At 40.7% G+C, this 24,942-nt stretch overlaps 1 protein-coding gene across 1 annotated transcript in view; it reads right to left on the bottom strand.

Annotated features, from left to right (window-relative positions):
* POLA1 (DNA polymerase alpha 1, catalytic subunit) overlaps positions 1 to 24,643 on the bottom strand; it is a 183,025-nt gene extending 158,382 nt beyond the window's left edge. Inside the window, 17 exon segments of the mRNA XM_015885864.2 lie at positions 86 to 170; positions 2,060 to 2,217; positions 4,400 to 4,538; positions 5,607 to 5,681; positions 10,927 to 11,043; positions 11,484 to 11,596; positions 15,175 to 15,353; positions 16,202 to 16,370; positions 16,614 to 16,812; positions 18,579 to 18,677; positions 19,952 to 20,013; positions 20,234 to 20,270; positions 20,272 to 20,354; positions 21,101 to 21,181; positions 22,019 to 22,115; positions 23,194 to 23,318; positions 24,511 to 24,643. Of these exon segments, the coding sequence (XP_015741350.1) occupies positions 86 to 170; positions 2,060 to 2,217; positions 4,400 to 4,538; positions 5,607 to 5,681; positions 10,927 to 11,043; positions 11,484 to 11,596; positions 15,175 to 15,353; positions 16,202 to 16,370; positions 16,614 to 16,812; positions 18,579 to 18,677; positions 19,952 to 20,013; positions 20,234 to 20,270; positions 20,272 to 20,354; positions 21,101 to 21,181; positions 22,019 to 22,115; positions 23,194 to 23,318; positions 24,511 to 24,523 (1,831 nt within the window). The 5' untranslated portion in view covers positions 24,524 to 24,643.
* Between the last annotated feature and the right edge of the window lie 299 nt (positions 24,644 to 24,942).

Genomic DNA, 24,942 nt, shown 5'->3' with positions numbered 1-24,942 from the left:
CAAGTTACTCATTTGACAGAATGAAGTTCAAATAAAGAAGCAACAGGAAAAAAAACCACCTTCATCGCCTGTTCCAAGTACATACCACAGAAGTGTGTCTGAAAAGGAGGCTGAGGTGGAGCTTTATCCAAAGGAAATTTCTGATGAATCAGAGCTGCCATAGCCACAATCTAGACCAAGGATGTACAAAATGCACATAAATATCAAAACAATTACTATCTATATCCATATCTCCCAACCCCCACCAAATGTGGGGGTTTTTTTTGGTTAAATTACCTATTTTCTCTCACTTCAATAAACAAGAAAAAATATATTTTAAGATGAACTTCAAATGTAAGAAATTAAAAAAGGAGCTAAGAGCCGATCTTAGGTCAAATAAAAATGTAATTTACTTGTAAATGATCACATTAGAATTTTGAGATGCGGAATTTTGTAAAACCCTGTTTGTTATTTTTCAAATTTTGTCTTAACAGGCTGGACCATCCAAGGGATAACCTATAAAGTGCGTAAGGGCTGTGAGCACAGCAAGAAATGCAGAAGCCTTTCCCCAGAAAGAGCTTCCCCTCATCCAGCCAAGAGGCTTTAATGTTTAGAAGTTATTGCTCTGCTAATTCTTCTTGCTTGTTTTGCTGACAGAAACCCTTGCTCACCAATAGAAGACAAATAAGACAGGCTTTAGAGTCATTTTGTCAGAGTCTTACTAGTACCTGGCTTATGTCTCATTAGGTTGGCTTTCATTTGATCAAGAGGACTAATTCGTTAAAAAATTTGTCAGTCTTGTTTTTCTTCCACTCTATAAGCCAGAGTCAACTACCCTACAAAGTGAATACTAAAATCTCCTCCTAAGTTTTTAAACTTCTGTTAAAAAACTGATAAGCGTGTCTAATTGCACTTTGTGGTCTGCAGTCCACAACTGAAGATGGCCACCCATACCTCTCTGACTTTTCAAGTAAAAGTCTTACAGCAGAATCATAGAATCACTAAGGTAGGAAAAGACCTCTCTAAGATCATCCAGTACAACCATTAGCCCATCACCACTATGACCACTAACCATGTCCCTCAGTGCTACAGCTACACATTCTTGAATGCCTTCAGGAACAGTCACTCCACCATCTCCTTGGGCAACCTGTCCCAATGCCTCAGCACTCCTGAGAAAGAATATTTTCCTAATATCCAACATGAACCCCCAGAACATTCCCTTTCATCATACTGCTGTCACCTGGGAGAAGAGACTGACCCCTACGTCACTACAATGCTCTTTCAAGCAGTTGTAGAGAGTGATAAGGTCTCTTAAGCCTCCTCTTCTCCAGACTGAACAATCCCAGTTGCCACAGCTAATTCCCATCAGACTTGTGCTCCAGACCCTTCACCAGTTTCATTGCCCTTCTCTGAACACATTCCAAGGCCACGGAATCTTATACTGAGGAGCCCAAAACTAAACACAGTACTGGAGGAGTAGCCTCACCAGAGCTGAGTACAGAGAAACAATCACCTCTGTGCTCCCGCTTGCTGCACTGCTTCTCACATATGGCAGGATGGCACTGGCCTTCTTGGCCACCTGGGCACACTGCTGGTTCATGTTCAACTAGTACCCCCAGATCCTTTTCTGCTGCTCAGCTTTCCAGCCACTATGCCCCAAATCTGTAATGTTGAACTGAATTTGTGGTCAAAGTGCACAACTTGGTCTTGCTCATACAATTGGCCTCACCCCACTGATCCAGCCTACAGCAGAAGCTGTAAGGTCTCATAGATCAGATCTCATTCCAGTTTGGGGGGAAAAAAAAGTCATTTAACCTAGGACATGTAATATTGTAATCCAAATATATAGATATAGATATATATAGATATGTATATCCATATATATGTATATGTAGGATCTGCTGTCACAATGAATTATCACCAAAAAGCCCCAATGAACCCACTCACACTGATATTAGTAAATGTTTCTTTGATACTCAGCAATGTTTAGGCACTGTATAAACTGAAGTTTTTCCAAGCCTTTACAAAGTTTTGAATGCGGAACAAACACAAAACCAAAAATCAAAAGCAGGTTACTTACCTCATTCTGGTGAGTCTTTGGGTTCTGAACAGTCTTCATGCTGAGGGACATTACCACAAGAGGAGGAGGAGGAGGAAGATCTTTAACCACGTTCACCAAGCCAGGCTTCATGGCCACTGCCTCTACCTTACACCAGCTGACTGACTGATTTGAGGGCTCTAAAGAAACAACACAAACCATCCTCACTCTTCTGGAAATGACAGGTAAGAATTCTCTAATAGTACCATCAAAAAAAGTATGTTCCTTTAATATTTTGCCCTTGTGGGCAACATTCAGATTAATCCTGACAACAAAAAGACAAGAAAGGAAAAAAAAAAGGAAGAGAGAAGGTGGATTTTTATCTAGGCTATGAAGATTTCTTGTGTCTCCTGTTAACAGCCTGGAAGTCCCAGCTCTACTAGATTCCCAATTCACAAATCAGTTACATGTCTGAAATTGAGGCAGATGAAATAAGATGTGGATTAATTTCCCCAGCAGACAGAGGATATGGAAAAAGGAAAAAAAAAGTAAATCACCCATTAGCATTTAAATATTTTTGAAGTAAAAAAAGGGCTCACTCCAATAAGATGTTGATATGCTGACAAGATAACTCACCACAGGCAGTTACAATGAAGCTGAAGCTGCATTTTTAAGGGATTGACATTCTGAGGAAAAGTATTGGTAGACTTGGCTATCTTACTTCCTGACATGTCTTTGTAAATCAACACGTTACCTTCTCTCATTTCTGCTCTAAATGCAAATAGGTAGCTGACCAAAACATCTTCAGTTGTAAAAAAAACACCTGATCATCTCTCAAAATGAGACAGGCAATCAGCTACTTAGCAACTTGTTAATTTAATTTCCAACTTCTTACACCCAGAGCTTCAATTAGCATGCTGTAGAACAGTGGTTTCCAAGGCGGGATGCATGCACCCCAGGGGGCACAAAAGACAATCAGCTGAGGGTTCAGGAAGAGAATATTTTCTTAGCATTAATATTTTTTTACAAATTGCTTATTTAAGGCCCTCCATCATTTTTTAATTTTTATTTTGGTGTATATTTTATAGTTAGTCAAGTATATTTCAGATCTTGAGACTCTCCATAGGAAGTATGGAGGGGAAGGTACAAGTAAGGAAGAACTGTCTGACAAAGTAGATTAAAAAAATATTTGGCTCTAAACTGAAAATCCTGTGCAAAAACTATTAAAATTCACATAAACACAACTAAATAAAGACTGAATTTTCAATAGAGTAGGCATGTCACCATTTTGAAATGAACAATTCTGATACCAAGATATGGACCCTCTCTGGAACATGAGGGCTGTAACAAAGATAAAGGAATGGATAAAGAATTTTCAAACTTCCTTAATATACCATTTAACTCTGGGGTGAGATCAGCATCTGATTCCAGCAGAGTAGTCTTAGAGACAATGCTCCTCAACATTAGGTAAAAAGGAAGAGTTACTGTCTGAACTGTTAGTTATCATTACCATGACGTTTGCTACGTGGAACAACTTTGGCCTCTTTTCAGATAGAGAAAGAAAACACCAAAGGAATATGAAGTCAATTCTTGAGCAAAGAACACAGGTGAAAAGCTATTCTTAGGCTTTTAAGTTCAGTGCCAGGAAGTACACTGATGCTTGCCAAGGCATGGTGGAAAACTCATCAGAGCTAATTTGTCTTTTGGTGGTCAAGAATTTGTTGCATCCATTCCAGCTGAAAATCCCTACTGGGATCAGCTTCATCAGTTTCTGAGCCGGGTGCTAAAGAAAACTGTTCTATCAGAATTCAAAACTGTCAATACTATATTTGAAATGCATCAAAAAGATTCCAAGAAAACCTACAGATTTTGTCAAGTATGATTAGCACCCCTATGTTTTTGGGAATTCACAGCACACATTAAATGAAGAGCTCTAACCAAAGCAAAGTTAGGCTCCACAGCACAAATTATCAGTTTCCACATCAGAAATTTTCAAATGCGAGAGAAAAGAACTAATATATTAATTTTTTAAGCGCAAACTACTGATTATATGACTTCTTTGTGTATATATTTCTTTTCTGGAAATGTAAGTAATTTTAATTAGCTCAGTATACACAGCTTTTGAGTATGTATCAAAGTTCTGGGAACTGCACTGCTATTCTAAGTTATAACCTGATCAGCCACGAGCAACCTTACGCAGACAGAGCTTTCAAACAGAAAGTTACTATTTGTACTAGACAATTAAAACTACATAGATAAATTATGAAATTAATTTGTAAAATGAGAATTCATCAGTAGAAATTAATTTCTTCCTCCTCCCCAGAATCCCCAATTATGTAAGTTTTTTGACAAACAAGCATTCCCACACACAAAGCACCATACGTGGATTTTTGATTTCCAGCCAGCACGGTCCTTTGATCTTTCTACTCATCAAGAGAAGCTCCAAGCTAGAAGTGTTAGTTCCAAATGCATGTGAAAACGTTTCTCCTTTCAGGTCCTGAGGAAGCCGAGGGTATTCAGCCTAACAAGAAACAAAAAGCAGAGAGTTATTGCTCACCACATAAGTTCTCATGTTGACAAACTATATTCAGAGAGAGCCTTAACAGAACTACAGAGTACCCAAAATCACTGTAATTTCCCATCATGCACAGCCTTTGCTTGTAATACCTCACAGTAATTCAAGAAATACCACTTAAATAGCTGTGTAACTACTCAGAATCGGGACACTAATATAATACCCTGAAAGCAAAAGTTCTTCATCCTCACTAGATGCAAGAGAAATATTATCATCAGCAAAGACTACAGCAGAGCTCCAAGTCTGTATAAAAAACACTCAACTGTTGTATACTTAAATAGATAGTTCCAGTCTTTATATGATAGACAACATTAAAGCTGGGTATTTTTGCACAGCTAAAGAAACACTTGCGATAGCTTGCAAACCTCTATAAGATGCTGCTTTAGCAACTAAAACCTGTATTCTGGACCTGGATTCAAAGAAAAGCATTTAAAGTTATTGAGTAATTTAAACCATCTTTCAGCACTTTAGGCTCTGATCCATCACAGCTAAAGGGCTGTTTGGCTGATCAGTTGATTCGGTGGCAAAATAACACAATATTAAAATAATCCAGAATATACACATACACAACAGGCAAATTATAACTGGGGGGGAGGTGGGAAGAATGTAGCAATTACAAGAAATATTTCTCTTCCTCGTGACTTCTTTACACAGATACAGCTAACTCTAACAAGTAATCATGTTATATATTCCCTAGTAAATAACTGTTTTGGTAAGGACTAACAAGCATAGAAAAGGTAACAAAAAAGAACAAACAAACAAAAAAAAAGCAGCTGCAAGCTTAGGTATTCATTCATCTCTGCGTTTGGAAAACAATGAGTTAACTCCTACACCCTTAAACAACAAACAAAACCGACAAGAAGATAACAATCAACTATTTACACGATGCAACAAAGGTACAGACACTAGATACAAAGGGTCAAATGCTGTGATTTTTAATCTTATAGAAACATGAACTTGCTTTCATACCTACTTGGGAATGTTCCGGTCTTTCATCAGATTAATTATACTTACCGAATATTTAACTTCTAAGTATTCAGACTTGGCTGGAACATCCGGGATCTCAAACGCATAGTATTTTTCCACTTTCTGAATAAAACAAAGATATTGCTATTTCTTCAGTATCTTCCAATTGAAAATGAATTCTGTCCCAAAAGGGAACGAAATAAAAGGCCGAACAAAGCATAAAACCTCAAAAACAATGGTCATGATCACATATTACACCCATTTTAACTCATTACCATCTGAACATAGCTTTAATTTCTGTATTTAATCTTCCCAGGGTTTCATACCATGAAGTTTTGTAGTGAATGAATTTACAAGTATACTGACCATTACAAACAAAAGCCATACAACATAACAGCTAAGGAAACTCAGAAATATTTTGTACGTTCATAGTCTACAAGAACATTACTGACAATTGGGGGTTGCAGACAATAGCAAAAATCCTGAAGTGGCTGAGGTGCAAAGGAATCTGCAGAGGTAGCCCAGCCCAATTCCCTGCCTGGAGATGGGTCAGCTAGTGCTGACTGCATAGGGTTGTGTTCAGTTGGGTTTAGATTGTTTCCAAGGATGGAGACTTGTACAGCCTCTCTGAGCAATGCATGCTATCTCCTGACCTCCATTACAGTAAGAAAACGTGCTTTCTTATGCTCCGAAGAAATTTCAAGTGTCTCGTATTACACATGCTGCTCTCACCCTCTCATGGGTGCCAATTAGAAGTCTATCACTGTCTACTTCCCAGCCTTCCCTAGATATTTATACACAGTGCCCCCTCCACCCCTTCCCCAAGCCACCTCTGCTCTAGGCTGAGTAACACCAGCTCTCAGCCTCTCATGACAAATGTCCCTGCCCTCATGATTCTCTCTCTAGTCCTATGCTGGGCTTGTTCAAATACATGTTTTTCTTGTATTGGGGAGCTCAGTGAAACACAGCACTCCTCGTGTGTCTCACCAACACCACATGAAGGGAGAGGATCGCCTCCCAAGACCTGCTGCCAACACTGTCTCTTGCAGCCCAGGGTTTCCTAGGCCTTTTTGGCTGCCAGTCTGCATCGCTGGACTGGGGACAGCACAGCATCTGCCAGGATGACCAGGCCTTTCTCCACAAAGCTGCTTTCCCTGCTGGTTAGTCCCAGTGTCCGTGGGGCTCTTCTTCCCTTGGGGAAGTACTTGCCATTTCCCTTTACTGAACTTCATGAGCTTCCAGTAGGCCACAAAGTGTATCTCCAGCCCACTGGGGTCCATCTGACATTCTTCCTCATTTTGCACTGCCTGCAGACCTGCTGAGGGTATGCTCTACACCATCATCTATACGGCTAACTCAGCTACTGCACAATATGGCAGCTATCCCTACACTACATCACCAGCTACTGGCCTCCAGATGCACTTTGTGCAGTGGATCACAACATTCTCAGTACAGCATTTCAGCCACCATTCTCTTCTCGACCACCAAGTCAGCCTCATCACCTTACACAAGGCTAACAGTGTGGTTAACTTGTTACCCTTTGTAAACCCATGTTGAGTACTGCCAAGCACCTTACTGTGCATTCTGTGCGTCTGGCAACAGCTCTTACAGTTGGTTCCTTCACCACCTTCAGAGGTGAGACTGACCATCCCCCAGAATGTCCTTCACAGAATGGCTGAGGTTGGAGGAGACCTCTGAGGCCATCCTTTTGCTCATCTTGAGGACACTGATGACATTTCCGTTCTTCCAGTCCTCAGGCACCTCCCCTGATCATCATGATCTTTCACAGATAACCAAGAGTTGCCTCACGATAGAATAGCCAGCTCTCTCCTCATTCATGAGTGCCACCCATCATGTGCCATGGACAGCAGAGTTTCTCCCCTCATCAAATCTCCAATCAGTTGTACCCAAAAGTTGTCATCACTGCATTCCAGAAACCTCCTGTACTGCTTGTGCCCTGGTGCATTGTTCTCCCAGAAGATATTGGGATTGTTAAAGCTCTCCATAAGCAAACAGGGCTGGTAGAAGTGAGGCTTTTTCCAGTCATTCATAGGAGGCCTCATTAGGTGGTCTGCAGCAGACACCTGCTATGACTTTACCCTATGAGTTTGCCATATAACGTTGACCCAGAAGCTCCTGAGCTGCTCTTTGTCCCCCTTAGGCAAAGCTCCATGCATACCCACTGCTTTTCCACATAAAAGCAACTCCCTCTCTTTGCCATTTCTGCTTTACCACACCCTCCCCACCACTTATCCAAGATCACAATGAATTCCCCCATAACTGAAACACAGTTCCCCTTTCCACACCCACAGGCACTTCAGAGAGGAACCCAAGAAAACCAACTTCCCAACAGCCTGACAGCTGTTTATTACATGCTTTCTACTGTATTTTATTTTTCCATTTGGATGACTTGGGCTTTACTAGAAAGTAGTCAAGTTTGTTTATATGTAACACAGAGATGGTTAAAGCAGTCTCAAAACCAGCACTAGAACAATACTGAAAGTATCACTTCTGCTTTCTGCAAGAACAATAATGATTTTTTGTTTTTCAAGAACAATTACCTCCACTTTCCAAATAATTACAGCACCTTGCTTAGCAGCGCTATTGGACCTGCTGCAATGTTACGCTCTACTACGCTAGGCTTTGCAGTACTCCACAATCCATCTGAACCGGTTACACATCCACACTACAGAACTGCATTATGCCGTAACTACGCTGGGATGCTTTTAATCATACAACAAGAATTCCTAGAGCCCCTTTTAGTTAAAGGTCATATTTTCACTGTGGAGAGTCAGCATAATATATAACATATAACTGAAAAACGAAATGCATGCACAGTGAAGTGCAATAAGCTACTTGCTTTTGCGTTGTGTTTTTGTTCTTTTTTTTATCCCTTAAAATAGCAGCATCAGCAATAGCTCCCTCAGAGCACTACAGTTAAGTCTGCTACTTCTCACATCACTGCAAAACCACTGGGATTTAAGGCCACGAAATCTGGGTGGGGAAGAGAGATCTTTCTGTTAAGCAGGAAGAAAGCAAATCAAGAAGCAACCATAGCATCCACTGCTACTCAGAAGCAGAAAGAAGCAATGTAACTCTGTATACAAGCATCACTGTGAGGTCAGAACAGTGTAAGAAATCAGCCTTCAAATGTAGATCTGAACTGTTTAGCCAAAGCAGCACCTCACATGAGCAGCACATTACAGTCATAAAGTAACAGATGGCTGCACATTGCTTTTAGTGCTTACCTTTTTTTTTTTTTTTTAAACTCTCAGGCTTCAAACAAGTTCTTGTTACAAATGCAAGCTGAACACAGTGTAAAAATAGTATGCGGCAGTGATTCATCTGCGTTATTCCACAGAGCTCAGCTCAATTACACAAGCCCCTGGTCATAACTGCAGTGAATGAATGCTTTGCTGCAGAGTAATCTGCCCTTGAAGTGCCCCTTCAGAGAGCAGAAATGAGCAGCAGTGATTAGCTGCTAAGTTTCTAAGTGGAGTATAAGGCTGCTTTCAAATTGATTTGTGAAGACTTGCTAACTTGGCAGCAGTGCAACCCACTGAAGCTGCAATTAGCAGCAGGTGCAGGAGGAAGTGATACGGCTTAAGTGTATCTGTTCAGAGGGACAAAGTTTGGGGCTGGCAAGGCCAAGACAGGCACACGTGCATGCAGAGAACAACTTGTTTCAGTGTATAAATACTAGCTCTCTCTGTATCGTCAGAAAACGGGATACTCTGAATAAAACAACTTCGGGAGCATCATAGGTATGCCAACAGCTTTTCTAATTCTCAGCTAAAGGTGGAAGAATAAGAGTTTCTCCAAGTTTCAGACTGCCGTGCCACACAGTACCCCAGTAGTTCCACTATTACCTTACAGGCAGCAACAGCACCCCCTGCTGCAGACATGCAATCTGTCCTGGTATACTTCAGGTAACCCTGTCACTGGTCACAGTAAATTGTGTTGAACTGAAAGAGCAGAGTTTACCATATTTTCCTTCCAAAAGCCTCACCAACAGCAGTCCTTCCCTGCCCGTACCTCTTCTCACACCTCCTCCCACACTCCTACCCATACCATCCTGCCTGGTCTTACTGTTATTCTTCACTTTACTGGGCTGAAAATAAAACTAAAACTCTCTCACAGTAATCTCTGGTATAACCGAATTTCCTTTTGTTTCAATCCTCCTAATTAACATCTTCTGTATCTACTGTCACTTAATTTCCTTGTTCCTCATCAGGACGATCAAGTGTTGCAATACTCTAGATAAGATCTTATATCACACTGCTGCTACTTCCCTGCTCCTGCTAAGGAACACCCAGGACCCCAGATGCACTGCAGTCATGTGTTTTGAAAACACAGTTCAGTCGTTCCCCCAAGCTCTATATAAAAATAAGTAAAAAACTGACAAGCTTTGAACAAATATCAGAAAGAGCAGCTTGCAAACTTTCTGCAATGGCTTGCTTAGTTTCTAAAACCCACCTCTGAAAGTTAAACTATCTTACTCGGTTTACCTTATCCATACTATTTTTCCTGATTATAATGGAATGGATGTTTTTTACCAAGATTCTTTTAGCAGATCTGCATCTACTTACAAAGGTCTTCTTCTCTCTTTCCTTTTCTGGAATACAAGAATTTGCAGCTTCTATTTTAATTGAGAACTGATTAGCCCTGAATTTCCTTTTTCATTCCTGGAAGAGTCTTTAAACAATGAGCTATTATAGACTTAAAGTATTGCTGATGTTTTCATTTCATCAACCTGTATTTCCCAAGTACTCACCTCCTAAAGCTTCTCCCAATACAAACTACCCTCTGAACTCCCAACCTCCATCCTCTTCCCCTGCCACCATCAAAAGATGGATGCTCTGTGTAGTCAAATAAGGAAGCTTCCTTTTACTAATTTCATCCAAATCTACAACATTTAACAGCATTATCTGCAGCTACTACCAATTTCATATTGCAGTATGTGCACATTTCATAAAACAGCACCACTATTTTTCAATGCTTACTTAAGAATTTGTTGAGTAAACAGCACAGCAACAATGAAACTGCAAAGTTATTGCACATAACTGTAAGGCCAAGACAGCTGAAGCTTCAAGACTGGACGAGTCTTTAGAACATGTTAACTCATGTGTAACTCACTATGACAATCCATGCCCCAAGCACGCACTCAGGGTAAATCTGCCAGGGTAAAGGATGAAACACGCGGAGGAAAAACTTCAATATGACAACCGGACAAATGCAAAGCCAGTCTAATCCCAGCATACTCACCTCTCTGCTGAACAAAACCACCTTTCACTTTAAATTCTAACATGATGATCTGATATCTGCATAAAATACAGAAAATAACCAAATAAAATGCTCGTATACAAACCTTGGATTTGAACTTCATGATCTTATACTTTGGTGAAATGCAGTCATTAAATTCCTTGAAAACGTTCATGATGGTTACTGGAGTCTCTGTCTCTTTCCCACTGGATAGATCCATCTCCTTAAAAACAAAAGTTTCGCAAATCAGACAGGACAAATAAGATGAATTTTGCTTTGGTATTAGGAACAATTTATCTCCTCTAAATAAAACACTATAGCACAATCAGCCACGAAATTCTAAATTTAAAAAATACTATTTGAGAGAGAGCATTAAGAAAGCTCCACTCTTTCTCATAATACTTGCAGACATTTTTACCCAGTGAGCAGCAAATGTAAACATAATGTGTCTGCACTTGTTAGCTACAGTCAGGGCAAAGCAGCAACACTACAACTGCATCTCACATGAGATACACCATGTGTACGCTGCACGTCACTTTACCACCATCTGCATCAGACAATACTGGCTTCAACAGTTCATATAAACACGCTGCTAGAACTCACAACCTGCCACAATCAGAATGAAAGGCACTTACATCTGACATGCTTAAAAGATACACTTACTGTTTCACGTGGCAGTAGATAAACAGTTCTCTCAATGTTTTTCACCGTCACACAACAGCTGACGTAGGTGTTTGCTGATTCAATCCAAACTTTGCCAAACAAAAATACCACACCTAAGGAAGAAGAGCAGAGCAAGGAGTTCAAAATGCAACTCTTAATCTCGCTTGAAGAAGCTGATTATGTATTATTTCTGCGTGCACAGAAATGCAAACACTCCCTCAGTTAGGTCCTTGAAAAACAGATCTTTTCTACGTAAGCAGTATATTCTAAATCATTTTAAACACCAGCTGTGTAAATGGATTATCTGCATAGTTCTTCACACCACGACCTCCATCAAGATAGTAACAACACTGATAAGTGAAATTCAAAATGGCATCACCCAACCAGCTTCAGAATTCCAATCCGATTTCCTGTTTCTACCTACATTTGATTCATAAGTTGGGAGAAAAGAGAGGGAGGGAGAAGTCACTGAGAGCTGAAGATAATCATAATGCCTGTGCTGTCAATCACTTCTGAAACATCTGTGTTATCTGCAACTGCTTATTCTTGAGCTAGACTTGCACTATTAATCCAATCTTCCTTCAGTGCTGTGAGATTAAGACTCTACTCCTAATAAAATCTGCAGAAACACATTCAGAAGGCAACAACGAAAAGTTAATTGATTGCAAAAAGATTTCAGCTGTCTTTTCTTCCTTTTTAAGTAGATGAGGACATTGAAAGATGTATTACATTGCAAGAAATACGTTATGATGCAGTTATATTGCCAGTAGACATTTCAAAAAGCTTATATACAGCTGAATTAGCTGTAAGTGACTCATCACAGTGAACCACATCGTTACTGGACATGCACATATTGAGCCATTAAGAATGTGGCATTAGCAAAAAATGCCACAAACAGCTAATCCATGGTGCTAACCTTAGAAATAACACAGAACAAGGGAAGCTGAATTTCAAGTACTGTTCTGAATTACGTGTAAAACAAACTTCTAAGTGCACCTGGAAAAAAACCTGATTTCACCTGACTTCCCCTCAAAGACCACAAATAATTTGGAATTTGATTACACATGACACAGTTCCTCTACTATTAATGAAATCAGAAATATCAGAGCTGTGACCATCTCAGAAACAATGATTCAAATAAGGAAGACTTTAAATTTTGTAACCTACTTCGGTCTGACAATGCACAAAATAACTCCTTTGTTAAGCGTGGCAAATTATCTTTGCCATGCAATCTATCAGATGTAAAGACACCTTTCTTACTCCATTAGATAGTAGATAAATCAGTGTAGATGTACTAAGCTGGATGACAGTGTTAGAGTGACAGGCGAAGAAAAATCATTTCTTGAGTGCTTGGAGTAGATGTGAACGAGACTACTTTTGTCAAGGACAGAGAAGAGAACGTTGCAGTTTTGAAGATGAGAGTGAGGATGCATGCTTCAGCTGCACAAAGTGTCTTAAGAGATTTTAATACAGATCCAATCTTCAAGATTTGGACAGTTTGAATAAAAGGATCTAGAAAGGGCTGAAATTACAGATCTAAGTGACAGGGAAGATGGAGTTCTTGTCCTTGGCAATCATTTCTCTTTTGAGAGACAGACAGACAGATTTGGGTGGGTTTGTATCATAGCAGGAGCTGGCTGTTTGAAGAGCTCAGGATATTAAGAGCAGCAGAAGTTAAACTGCAGGAAGCATACATGTAAGCAGATGAGAAGCAGAAATAAAGATACACAGGGCTGCCAAAGAAAGGATAAAGAGCCACCTGTATTGCAGAGAAACTATAATCAACTCCAGCATGGACAAAAACGTGGCCTCAGTCCCCATATTTCACAGAAACAAAGTAATTTACAACAGAAAGAACCATCCGAGGTCAACTGGCCCCAGACGCACACAATCTCTGAAAGTAGGGCCAACTTCAAGAGTTCTCAGAGATATTTCATCTGTAAAACACAGAAACAAGAGAAGCCAAGCAGGGCTCTATCCCCTGCAAGCTTAACTGTGGAAAGAATAAATAAAGAGAAAAAAGTAAAGTGTAATACACAAAATCTGCAAAAAGGAAGATTAGATGCCTCTTGACCTTGCTTGCATTTTGATTCATTGACAGGGAAACTGTCTTGCTCAAGGTTAAGAAAAGTGAGGGTCTTTTTGGCTTTTGTAGGTTTTTTTGTTACTATTACTTTAAACTGTTAATAGGATCACAATTCTCAAGTTCTTCCCAAGATGGTGAAGACAGTTATGAAAAGTAAGCCTCCAAAAAATGATTAAGTTTGAAAGAGTCTTGTGATTACACTGTAGTATTTACCCCTTCAGGCCATGCATGTGAGATCACAGCAAATGAGGCACAAACAAAGATCATGAGCACATTAAACAACAAGCGGTACCAAAATTTTCCCTTTTATGCTACTAATTGAAAACAGGTGCAGTCTTTATTATTCAATCATGAAAAAGTCATAATGAGAAAAGAACACTCCTTACAAGTGAGGAACAGAAATCCTTTCATAATTATGTTCCATTCAGCAACCACTGACTTAGAAGACAAAAAAAAAAAGGAAAAGAACAATAGCAGGGCCTTTAAAAGGAGTAATTTTACATTAGAGCCATTGATTTCATCAAGATATCTATGATTATTACCACTCCCATCACTAAGCTGTTCAATGCAGTACAGTCTCACATTTAAGTCTGGCATCCCTACTTACAGCGAAAGGTGAAACAAAGAAAGATATCTGACTCAGAGCTTGCAGCATCGACCCCAAAAAACCTTCTAGATACAGAAGAGCCCTCTGGTAAACCTGCTGTATGCACATATTAGAAAACTAGTGTCTTAATCTTTAGAGAAATGGACAGACAGAAAGTGCAGAGAACAGATGAGAACACAACTTCTTTTGTCCAGGCTGGTGGTCAGAGAGCTAAAATTTTGGAGGTTTGAGAGCCAGGATTCACACTTCAGATGCACAAAGTATCATACGGTAGAATCCGTATATAGGGACAATATTCAAGAATTACACGGCCTGAATAAGATCTAGGTAGAGTCTGTATCTTTCAGGCCACCTTCCTCCCTTTATTAACAAACCCACTTCTATAAAATCATACAACTATCACAGAACTTCCAATAATCCACCACATAGAATAGCCAGGGTCGAAAAGGACCTCAAAGGTCATTTGGTTTCAACCTCCCTGCCATGGGCAGGGATACCAACCACTAGACCAGGCTGCCAGAATCTTAAAGAGCATTTCCAGAGAATCTCAATATTCAACTATTACACCACTAAGTAAGAAATAAACACTATCAGCTTATTCCTAGAGCACGTACAAACATTAATAGAATCACAGTATCACTCAGGTTGGAAAAGACTTTAAAGATTTGACTGCAACCTGATCATACTACCCTAACTCTAACAACCCTCTACTAAATTATGTCCCTGACTACATCAAAACGGTTTTGAATATCAATAGGTCGTCAGCATCAAGAAGAGCTAGTAGCTGTCTTTGCACCACCTTAGTAGTACACTACAATATACTTTGTCAAGTCATACTGCTCTGCACTCAAGATGAGGTGGAAGAGGAACAAAAGAGACGACTGCCTGCATAAGCTACAAAACACAGATAGAAAGGGTACCTAGACACAAGTAGTACAAAATTCCACTTGCACAATAAGAACGAGGATGGCATTTTCTGCCTTTAGGTGAATAGTTACCTGGCTGACTGTACTGATCTTCATAAGCATCCAGCCAATAAAATCTTAAGACCTGATCATCATTTTCCCCACTCACGAGTGGAAGGAGATTGGGGTCCAGCTGAACGTCTGTCGTCACCAGATCAGCTTCATCCTCATCTACTTTGTCCCAACATGAGATACCTGGGAGAGAATGACTTCTGCAGGTTTTGCAGAAGAAACACAAGAAGTAGAATTGCCTTTTACATCATTTCTCTTTTTTTCACTCCTAACATTCTCACACCTTTTGTTACTCTTCTCACTACCAAGAAATCACATTTCTTCAGACTACTTCTGAAGAGAAAGATGGAGCAACAAAGAGAGAAATCTACATGTTAGTATGGCTCTCATTACACAACGCACAAGCTTTGGAAGCCATACACCTGGAACTTCAGCTTTGGCCATTAAAGCCTTTAGATAACTAAATCTATACAACTGTAAAAGTTGCCTAGTGGGAACAACAGATTATTTCAGCACCTACCTTTGAGTCATTCAATGTTTAAGCCCACAGGAATTTTATCATTTAAAGTTAAGGAAATATAGAAGTCAAGATTTTTCCCAAATAATCAAGAAAACACACTGAAAACACTTTTCTTCTATTTCTAAGACGTAGCTGATATCCATGATCAACTACTTTTAGCTACAATACTTTCAACAAATCTTATAAAATTCCATCTGGGTTGCTTAGCATAAGAATCTTCAGCAGTCCCTCATTTTTGCTCATTGGGGTTGAACTGTGTTCACACCCAAATTAAATCACCCCAGTGTACTGAAATACATTGTTATGTTGTTATGTGCCGAATCCCAAAAGAATTCGGTAATTCTTTATGAAATAAGCAGCTATCATCAGCATGTTCAATATGAACATTTTTAAAGTCATGATATAAACAAAAAATCACATTAGATTGTCACTGCTCTGTCTGTATCACAAATATACTACAGGCAAAGGCAAATATACTAAAAGGGCTACTTGCTAGGAGTTAAAAAGAATAAAAAGAAAGATTCTTACAAGACAGATGTCTCTTTCTTTTCAGATTCCAGCTGCTGTCTCTCTCTCTTCTCAACTTCCTTGTCTCTCTTCAAGGTTTCAGCTGTCTCGGGTAGAGTTCCCACCAGCTCTGCTTCCATAGGTTCATCAAAGTCCTCATCATCAAAATCCATCATTCCCTGATCATCATCTGCAAGTGTTATGCATAGAACTAAAGGTCTGAAACATTAAAATGTCACAATGCAGACTACATCTGTGCATGCAGACTGCAAACCAGATCTCTGAATGTTAACACACAATTCTAATTTACAAACTCGACACCTCAGTTAAGCTATCTAATTCATCTAAGTAGAGCAAACTATGAAGAGTTTTAACACTAATACCACGTATTTAATGAGTTCCCAGAGTCTGGTTTTTAATTCTTTTTCAATACCTTCAATAGTTTTTTCTTCTTTTGTCTTTGCTATTCTCCCATTTTCTGTAGCTTTTTGCACACGCTTGGTGTCCTCATTCTCTTCAGAGGCTGTGACAGATTTTGCTGTGTAATTTGGATGTTTAGGATGAAATGAAGCTGGAGAAAGAGGTTCTTTCCTGAGTTGAACAGGAGCTTTTTTTGCTACAGGGGTGATTACCTGAAAGACATTTCAGACATGAGTTAAAATTTTCTTTTAAAAGCATGAAAAAAAGAATAAAAAAATCCAGTGCTTGCTATTTGCTGAAGTAGTAACCAGGGCTACGGGGAAAGCTCCACATATTCTGCAGTGACGGCTAAAACTCCTCAAGATTAAGCTTTTAATTCCCTAGCATCATTTATGTTGTAACGTGCTCCTTCTGTAGTTTTAAAAACCAGCTTACAACAGGCCTTAGTTGACATTTAGTTATTTTCACTGTTTTCCCACATAGTATGTCCCATTCCTAACTTAATCTGTGTCAGTTGAGTATATGACAACATATCAGGCAGAGACAGGGCCTGGAACAACTAAGGAAGGCCAGTGTGTTGTTATCCACCTGTCTGGACCAGTAGTGAGTTCAAGCTTCCTAAAGGACTCCATGGGACCAGACAGCAGTGCTCCATGACAGAAAGAGTGAGGAAGACAAACATACTGCATTTCAGCATTACCTGCAAGCCTGAACTCCAAGATGGTACACAAAGAGTTTGCATTTCAGACAGGGTGTGACTATGGTAGCAGCTACAGAACCACTTCTAATAGATGTTTATTAAATGGTCTTCACTATAACCAACAACAGGTTTCTGTATCTACTGGCCTTTAAACTGCAACAAGAGCCCAAACCTGCTGTTTACCGATGTAGAATTTAGAGTTGCACACAAGTGTTTCTAGGGCTTTAATCTCAATTCATCTGCTTTAGTTGCGGTCACCAGAATTTCGCCCATCCCTGAACAGAAGCAAACATTACCTAATACACCCCTACTAACAATTTCTTCTGCTAACTCAACCAGATTAATTTATTCATACTTCTGCTCTTGCTTTCCGCAGTAGAAAGTCACTGCTACCTTGTTCTTCCATCATCATTTATTTTCTAAAGCTGTACTCTTCATTTATTTCTCCGTTCAAATGTCCAGCTCCCCCTCCTAGCAGGAAGCTATCACCGTAACTGCCTCCCATTTCCTACAGACATGACTTCTCTTTTGCACCAGACACACAGATCTCCTCTCTTACTGCATCTCCCGCTTTCTAAATTATTCCTAAGCTCCAACACAACTGCTGAAGTAAGAGCCAGTGGTGACTATTTTTAAGAGCTTATTTCAGTATGATATTAAGTTTTCACGCTAGCATTTTAATGGAAAACCAGATTTACTTACTCTGCTCTGTTGGCTCCCTAGACTCCCAGCAAGCGTCTCATTGTATCTCCAGCTACAAAGTCCTTCCCATTTACCAGAACCTTTATCAAAACAGCAGCCTTCCACCCACAGCAGAAGCTCTCAGTCTTCCACTAAGTTCAACTTCTACCCACAGTTTCAGTTTCCCATTTGTTCACCAGTGGTGCAGAAGAGGAGTTTCATACTTTTCCATGACACTGATGCTTTCTACTGCTTCCTTTATTTCCCATCACCTCTTTGGCACAAGGCTTTTTCTGCCTCTGTTTCTTTTCACTAAGAGTAGAAGATCACCTCCACACAATGCACCTTACAGAAACAATTTCATCTGTCAACTGTAACAGCTACACACACTGGCTTTAAAGATATAAAAAGAGTAACACTCTTTATACATTAACATGGAATGAAAAGAAGAAAAGCGTGCTATTACACAGTAATACTGCTTAGGAAGCTAATGCGAAAAGTAATTTCTAGAAGCAGAAATGAAGGACAACAGCATTCAAACTAACCAAAACATGGATTAATAGTGGTGAGAACTATTTTGAAAAACTTTTACTTCACCTTAGGAGCTTGGCGCTGTACAGAGAAAGGATTCAGTGGCATTCCAGCAGGTCTTTTCCTTTTCAGCACCAGAACTGGTGGTGGACTTAGCTGGACAGTCTGAATATTGAAAGAGACAGAGACACAATGGAGAGGGGTTGTTTAGCGTTTTTGTTTGCCTTGGTTCATAACATATTCCATCAGTGAGAAAGAAGGCCACCAATATTTCACAGAATCACAGAATTATCAAGGTTGGAAAAGACGTAGAAGATCATCTAGTCCAACCATCACCAATACTTCCCGGCTAAATCATATTCATCCAGACGTTTCTTGAACACTCCCATGGTCGGTGACTCCACCACCTCCCTGGGCAGTGCATTCCAATGCCTGACTACCCTTTCTGAGAAGTAATACTTCCTAATGTCCAGCCTGAATCTCCCCTGGCGCAGCTTAAAACCAATTCCCTCTAGTTCTATCATCAATTACACGAGAGAAGAGGCCAACCCCCAGCTCACTCCAACGTCCCTTCAGGAAGTTATAGAGAGCTATAAAGTCTCCCCTGAGCCTCCTCTTCTCCAGGCTGGGAGACCTCTCACTCATCAAGCAAAGAAACTTCCAGATATAGAACTCAGCTATCTAAAAAGAAAAAAATTATCTGAGCAATCAGCCCATGAAGAAAGACACTACATTTTTTGGTAAATTTTGAGAGAAATATTGTCATAAATAATTATAACAGTAATTAAATAGCGGACATTAGCTGTGCCTTCAACATACAAGTATCAGGATAACTGTTGGGATATTCTTCGTTTCTGTCAGAACAGCAGTACTGAGCACATGTTCTTTAAAGGCAGTAATGGTTTTTAAGCACTGCCACACTAGGGCGAAAAACATTTGAATGTAGTTGTAAGTACAGTTATTTTGTACTCATCTTTATCAACAGAAAATAACAAAATAAAATGTTAGAAAACAATAAACAAAGATAAAACAGCTAGCTATTACTTAAACAGAACCTATAGCATATTTATCAGCATTACTTCTCCCACTTAACACTTAACATAAATGGATGATTTTTATGACAATAGCAGGACACGGGGAAATGGTTTTAAGTTAAAGGAGGGAAGATTTAGGTTGGATGTTAGGGGGAAGTTCTTCACTAGGAGAGTGGTCAGGCCCTGGAACAGGCTGCGCCCAGTGGTTGTGGGATGCCCGTCCTTTGGAGGTGTTCAAGACCAAGGTTGGACGGGGCCTGGGCAACCTGATTCGTGAAGGTGTATGTTTGTGGCCCTGCCAGGCAGGGGGGTTGGAACTACATGATCCTTGAGGTCCCTTCCAACCCGGGTCATTCTGTGATTCTGTGATGATAGTATTTCAGAGATGTTACCCATATACTTTACTTCAGCATTTAGATCTTGAAGAATATCCCCTAGTAAATCATCCTTTGACAGGTCCACAGTTTCTGCAAGACAACAGTTAAGACAAACAGTTCTTAACTATTCATACAAACCCAGTCAGGAGACTAACACCAAACAGCTAAAGGGATTTCCCATAAAAACACATGCAACTTCAGAAAGACACTATACACAACACAGGAAACTCAAATAAATCCTCACTTTTCTTCACTCTCACTAAAACAATATAAAGTTAAAAAAAATCTTCAAACTTCACCGTGGAGTAACTTACATCTGTGTTTTTCTTCCCAGCACTGGCCATAAAACATAGATTTAATTGTGTTTGGCTTTGATACCATGGATTTTTTCACATTCTTTTTATCAATTGTAGACGCCTTGCCACTTTTTCCTACAGAAAAAGATACAATTAGTTATTTCTACATTAAAAAGTTTAACATTCAGGGGTCCAGTTAGAGGCAAGAATAGACAGATGAGGTAATCACTTCTATGCACACTTATACGCGTGTGCTAATGAATCTAACTCCTTTGCTTGCTGCCAGTTTTCTAATGCTCGTCATACACAAAGAAAGTACGCAAAATCCTATTGAGATAATATCTCTGCTAGTCACATCAGGGATGAACTTTGCATCCGTACAAGTCCATACTCCAGAAAAAAGGACCAAGATACTTTATACAGAATCTGCAGAGAAAGTAAGAAGTACCCAGGTTTTCAGCGCTAGGCCCGGATTCTCAACATCTGGCTCCACTGCAATCACAAAAGATGGCAAAACCACTTGATCCCCAATCCATAAATACATGTAAGGATTTTAATGGTAAGAGAAACCACGCACCCCTTACACACTGGCTTTTGAAGCCAAAAACATTCCCAAGACGTGTTTGCTGTAGATCTGAACATATATCCCATAGAGAAGTAAGCACTAAAGAAGTGAGAAGTGATTTGACATCAGGTTGTGGACCCCTCCCTTCTGCACCACACTGACTAAAACAAAAAATCTAAGGTCACAGCTATGGAACTACATCGCTTGAAGTAGCACGTCTTTGGCCATATTTGCAGCCATATTCAGAGGATGCCAAGGAAAGGTTGCCCATTTGAGAAGCAGCTGTTTCTTCCTACAGCAGTTTAGTTCCTCCTACCTTTCTTACTGGAATCAAGAGCATCATCGTCTAGATCTTCATCAAAGATTTCCCGTCCATCTTCTACATAGCCTATCCCATCTGTAAAAAACCAAAACAGAAAACATTTGCAGATCAAATTAGCTTTTGTGATATTTCTAAATATCTTCATAATCTGAAGCATTACATTACATAAGGGAACTTACTCCCAGGAGGGGAGTAAACTCTTTGAAAGGGCTGACAATAGCAGGACACGGGGAAATTGGTTTTAAGTTAAAGAGGGAGAGGTTTAGGTTGGTTGTTAGGGGGAAAGTTCTTCACTAGGGAGAAGTGGTTGGGCCCTGGAACAGGCTGCCCAGAGGAGCTGTGGATGCTCTGTCCTTGGAGGTGTTCAAGACCAGGTTGGACGGGGCCCTGGGCAACCTGATCTAGTAAATGTGTATGTTTGGTGGCCCTGCCAGGCAGGGGGGTTGAAACTATGTGATCCTTGAGGTCCCTTCCAACCCGGGTCATTCTGTGATTCTGTGTGATTCTGTGATTTTTTTTCCTTTAATACAGAACAAGTGATATAAATGCAAACATTAAAATTTATAGCACTCTCAGCTGCATCTCCTATTAGACTAAATATACTATTATTACTTAATTAGAAATTACTAATTACAGCACTTCTTTTTAAACTTACATTGCTGATGACTGGAAATAAAGTTTCAAAGGCAATTATTAGTGGAAAAATATATCCACTGCTATCTTAATACAGCGCTATGAGAACAATGCAAGTCTCATTTCCATATTAAAGTTCATCCTTTTTTTTAATGCACTGAAAAGGTTCTAGGAATGCAATAACAGGAACTATAACTTACCTCAAAACACATGCATTATGAAATCCAGCTGGTTATAATACTACAATTGAAATAACTCTCCAAATGAACCTTAACTTACCATCATCAACAATCCAGTCATCATCCTGACGTTCTCTGACCATCTTGGAGTATTGTTCTTCGTCTATTTCATCGTAAACACCAGTGAACTCCTCAACCTACAGTTGAAGAACACCGATGATTAGCTGTCCTGTTACTTATTCATATAGACCATCAATGAAAACACAAAAGTTCCCAGGAACTGCACATCCTGGACAGATGCAGTATTTTAATTTAGTATTCACTCAATTTAAGTTTCTTCTTTTTTTTTTGGCAGTAACCAAAGAACTGTTACCAATGTTTTAAATTATCAAATTATACCAAACCTACTGAAAAACCAGTGGAGATTTCATTTGAACCTGACATACTTCATTCCTCATTTCACACCACAAAGAAATAAAACAATAAATAAATCCTAACAATTACGACATGTGCTGTTCTGCTTTACTCTCAGGCACCAAGATGAGCTCAGTGAGAAGGAAGGTGATTTGATGTGCTGAAGATGCTCTTCTCTGCCTAAGAGTGAATTTGCATCTTAATAACCTATGCATTTCAGACTTCTTCAGACTCATCCACCACAATATGGAAGCCACTTTCCAATACGCTACAATTAATTGGACAGTCTTGATGTCACACCAACAAATTTGAGTTATATCAGTTGAATACTTAAATTCTGTATTCTTCGTGGAAACAGAGTATCAATATTCATGGACTAGAAGAATTAATTCGATTTGAAAGGGGCTATAAAGGTCATCTAGTCCAACTCCTCTGCAATGAACAGGGACACTTACAATACATTTCAGTATATACAATCCATATTAATGGATTTCAGTCACATAAAGCTTTGAAATTTGAAGACTAAGATTATTTGAAGTTAAAAAAGAAAAAGCAACCACACCTATTCCTATCATAACATTGACTAAATTATATTTAAAGGCTGTTCCTTCTTTGCCCTCTGACAGCTACCGAGCAAAGACACTGCATATTTGACTTGCAATTATTAAAGTTCAGTTTTGAAAACACGAAAGCAATACAAAAGAAAGTTACATTCCAAAATATACACATAATTAAAAAACATAATCTGAAGCTGATGGCAGATTCTGCTTCTCATAATTTTGGAAAATGCATAAGGGGCAGTGTTAAGCATTACAGCTCACATTAACTTTTTAATAGAGAGAAAAGAGGGGGAAATTTCACCTCATATTTTAATTTTTCCCCAGCTTTGGCCTTTTTCAGACGTTCCAGGGCTTCTTGCTGACCTCTCTTTGACTTTCTCTCACGCCTGGAACGTGATGTTGCAAAACTCCCAGACTCAGACATTGCTGAAATTAATTAAAAAACAAGAGAAGAAATTTTAGTAATGAGCTGCTGTTTTCTCTGGTATTTAGTGTTCAGTGACGCATTAAGAGCTGGTTGTATGTACTCAGGTAGTTACTGAGCAAAATCATACAATAATTAAGGCTGGAAAACACCTCTAAAACTATCAAGTCCGACTGTCAGCCCACCACACCCACTGACCACATCCCTCAGTGCCACATCCACACAGCTCCTGAACACCTCCAGAGACAGTGACTGCACCACCTCCCTGGGCTGCCTGTGCCACTGCATCACTTCTTTCGATGAGAAATTCTTCCTCATGTCCAACCAGAGCCACCCCTGCACAACTTGTGGCCATTCCCTCTCATGCTAGCATTGTTACCTGGGAGAAGAGGCCAACCCCCACCTCACCACAACCTCCCCTCAGGCAGTTGTAGAGAGCTATAAGGTCTCCCCTGAGCTTCCCCTTCTCCAGACTGAACAATCCCAGCTCCCCCAGCTGCTCCCTACAGGACATGTGCTCCAGACCCCTCACAGCTTCACCGCCCTTTGCTGAACACACTCCAGGGCCTCGGTGTCTCAATGTCTCAAACCAAATAGAGACTCGGACTGTCCCACACTTGGCTAAAGGCACAGTGTCACAGAGGAATAGTCCTGGCATTAGGGAACACACGGCCTCAGACACACACAGAGCAAGCAGGCTCCATACCAACCCACGTTCAGCAGGATGGGGAGGGATAACACAGAAGCGGCCTCCCGGACTTCCAACGCACCCCTCAAATCTTATCAGCCTCCATCTGAAAAGAACCCCCTCCATTTCCCCCGGCTCTTCCAGTTCCTTGTATTTTGCCTGTCTCCATGACAACTAGGGGATAGACAGGCAGCGAAGAGGCCCATATTGATGCAAAGCACCAACGCTCGCTACTTGGATCCACAGCAATGCAGATCGCGGCTGCACTGAGGCAGCTCAGCACTCTGCCCGCACTTGACGGCTGCTCCCGGTCCTTTCGCACCCTCACCCACCGCAGCGACCCCCACGAGGCGATCCCCTCCTGACCTCCGGAGTACCCCGCCCCCAAAGCCCCTTCTCTCCCACCAGGAGGCCCCAAACCCTCTCTCCATCCCATGCCCATCATTGCAAGCGGTAGCTCCCTGCCGCACACCCCGCAGCCCAGCACAGCCCAGCTCGGCCCTCACCGTTGGCAGCCATGGCGCCGCCGCTCGCGCCAAAGGCGAAAGTGGCGCGAGACGGGAGTCCCGCGAGCCGCCGCCAGGGCGGCAGCCAATCAGGAGCGGCGGCTGCTCCGCTCGCCCCCGCACGCACCTCCCACCCCGCCGCCCCTGAGCTGGGGGCGGGAGCGGCGCTGCCGCCTTCCGGTGGGAGGTTGTGTCAGTGTAGGGCGGGGTGTGTATGGCTGAGCTGTGGGAACGGGCTGGCGGTGCAGCGGACCCCGTGGGTAGTCTTAGTGCTTTAAAGCCTTGTTTTTTAAGAGGCCTGTTAAGTCAATAGCTCAGAGGGTCCTTAGTTGACACCTGACGGGAGATTCTGCTCAGCTTCATCCCACAGGGACAGCTTGTGTGTGAGGAATGCTCCACAGCCTTCAGTTGAGGGGCACAAGCTGTTGGAGG

The sequence above is a fragment of the Coturnix japonica genome, chromosome 1 (assembly GCF_001577835.2).
Source record: "Coturnix japonica isolate 7356 chromosome 1, Coturnix japonica 2.1, whole genome shotgun sequence".
NCBI lineage: Eukaryota > Metazoa > Chordata > Aves > Galliformes > Phasianidae > Coturnix > Coturnix japonica.
This window is presented reverse-complemented; position numbering and strand designations above follow the sequence as displayed.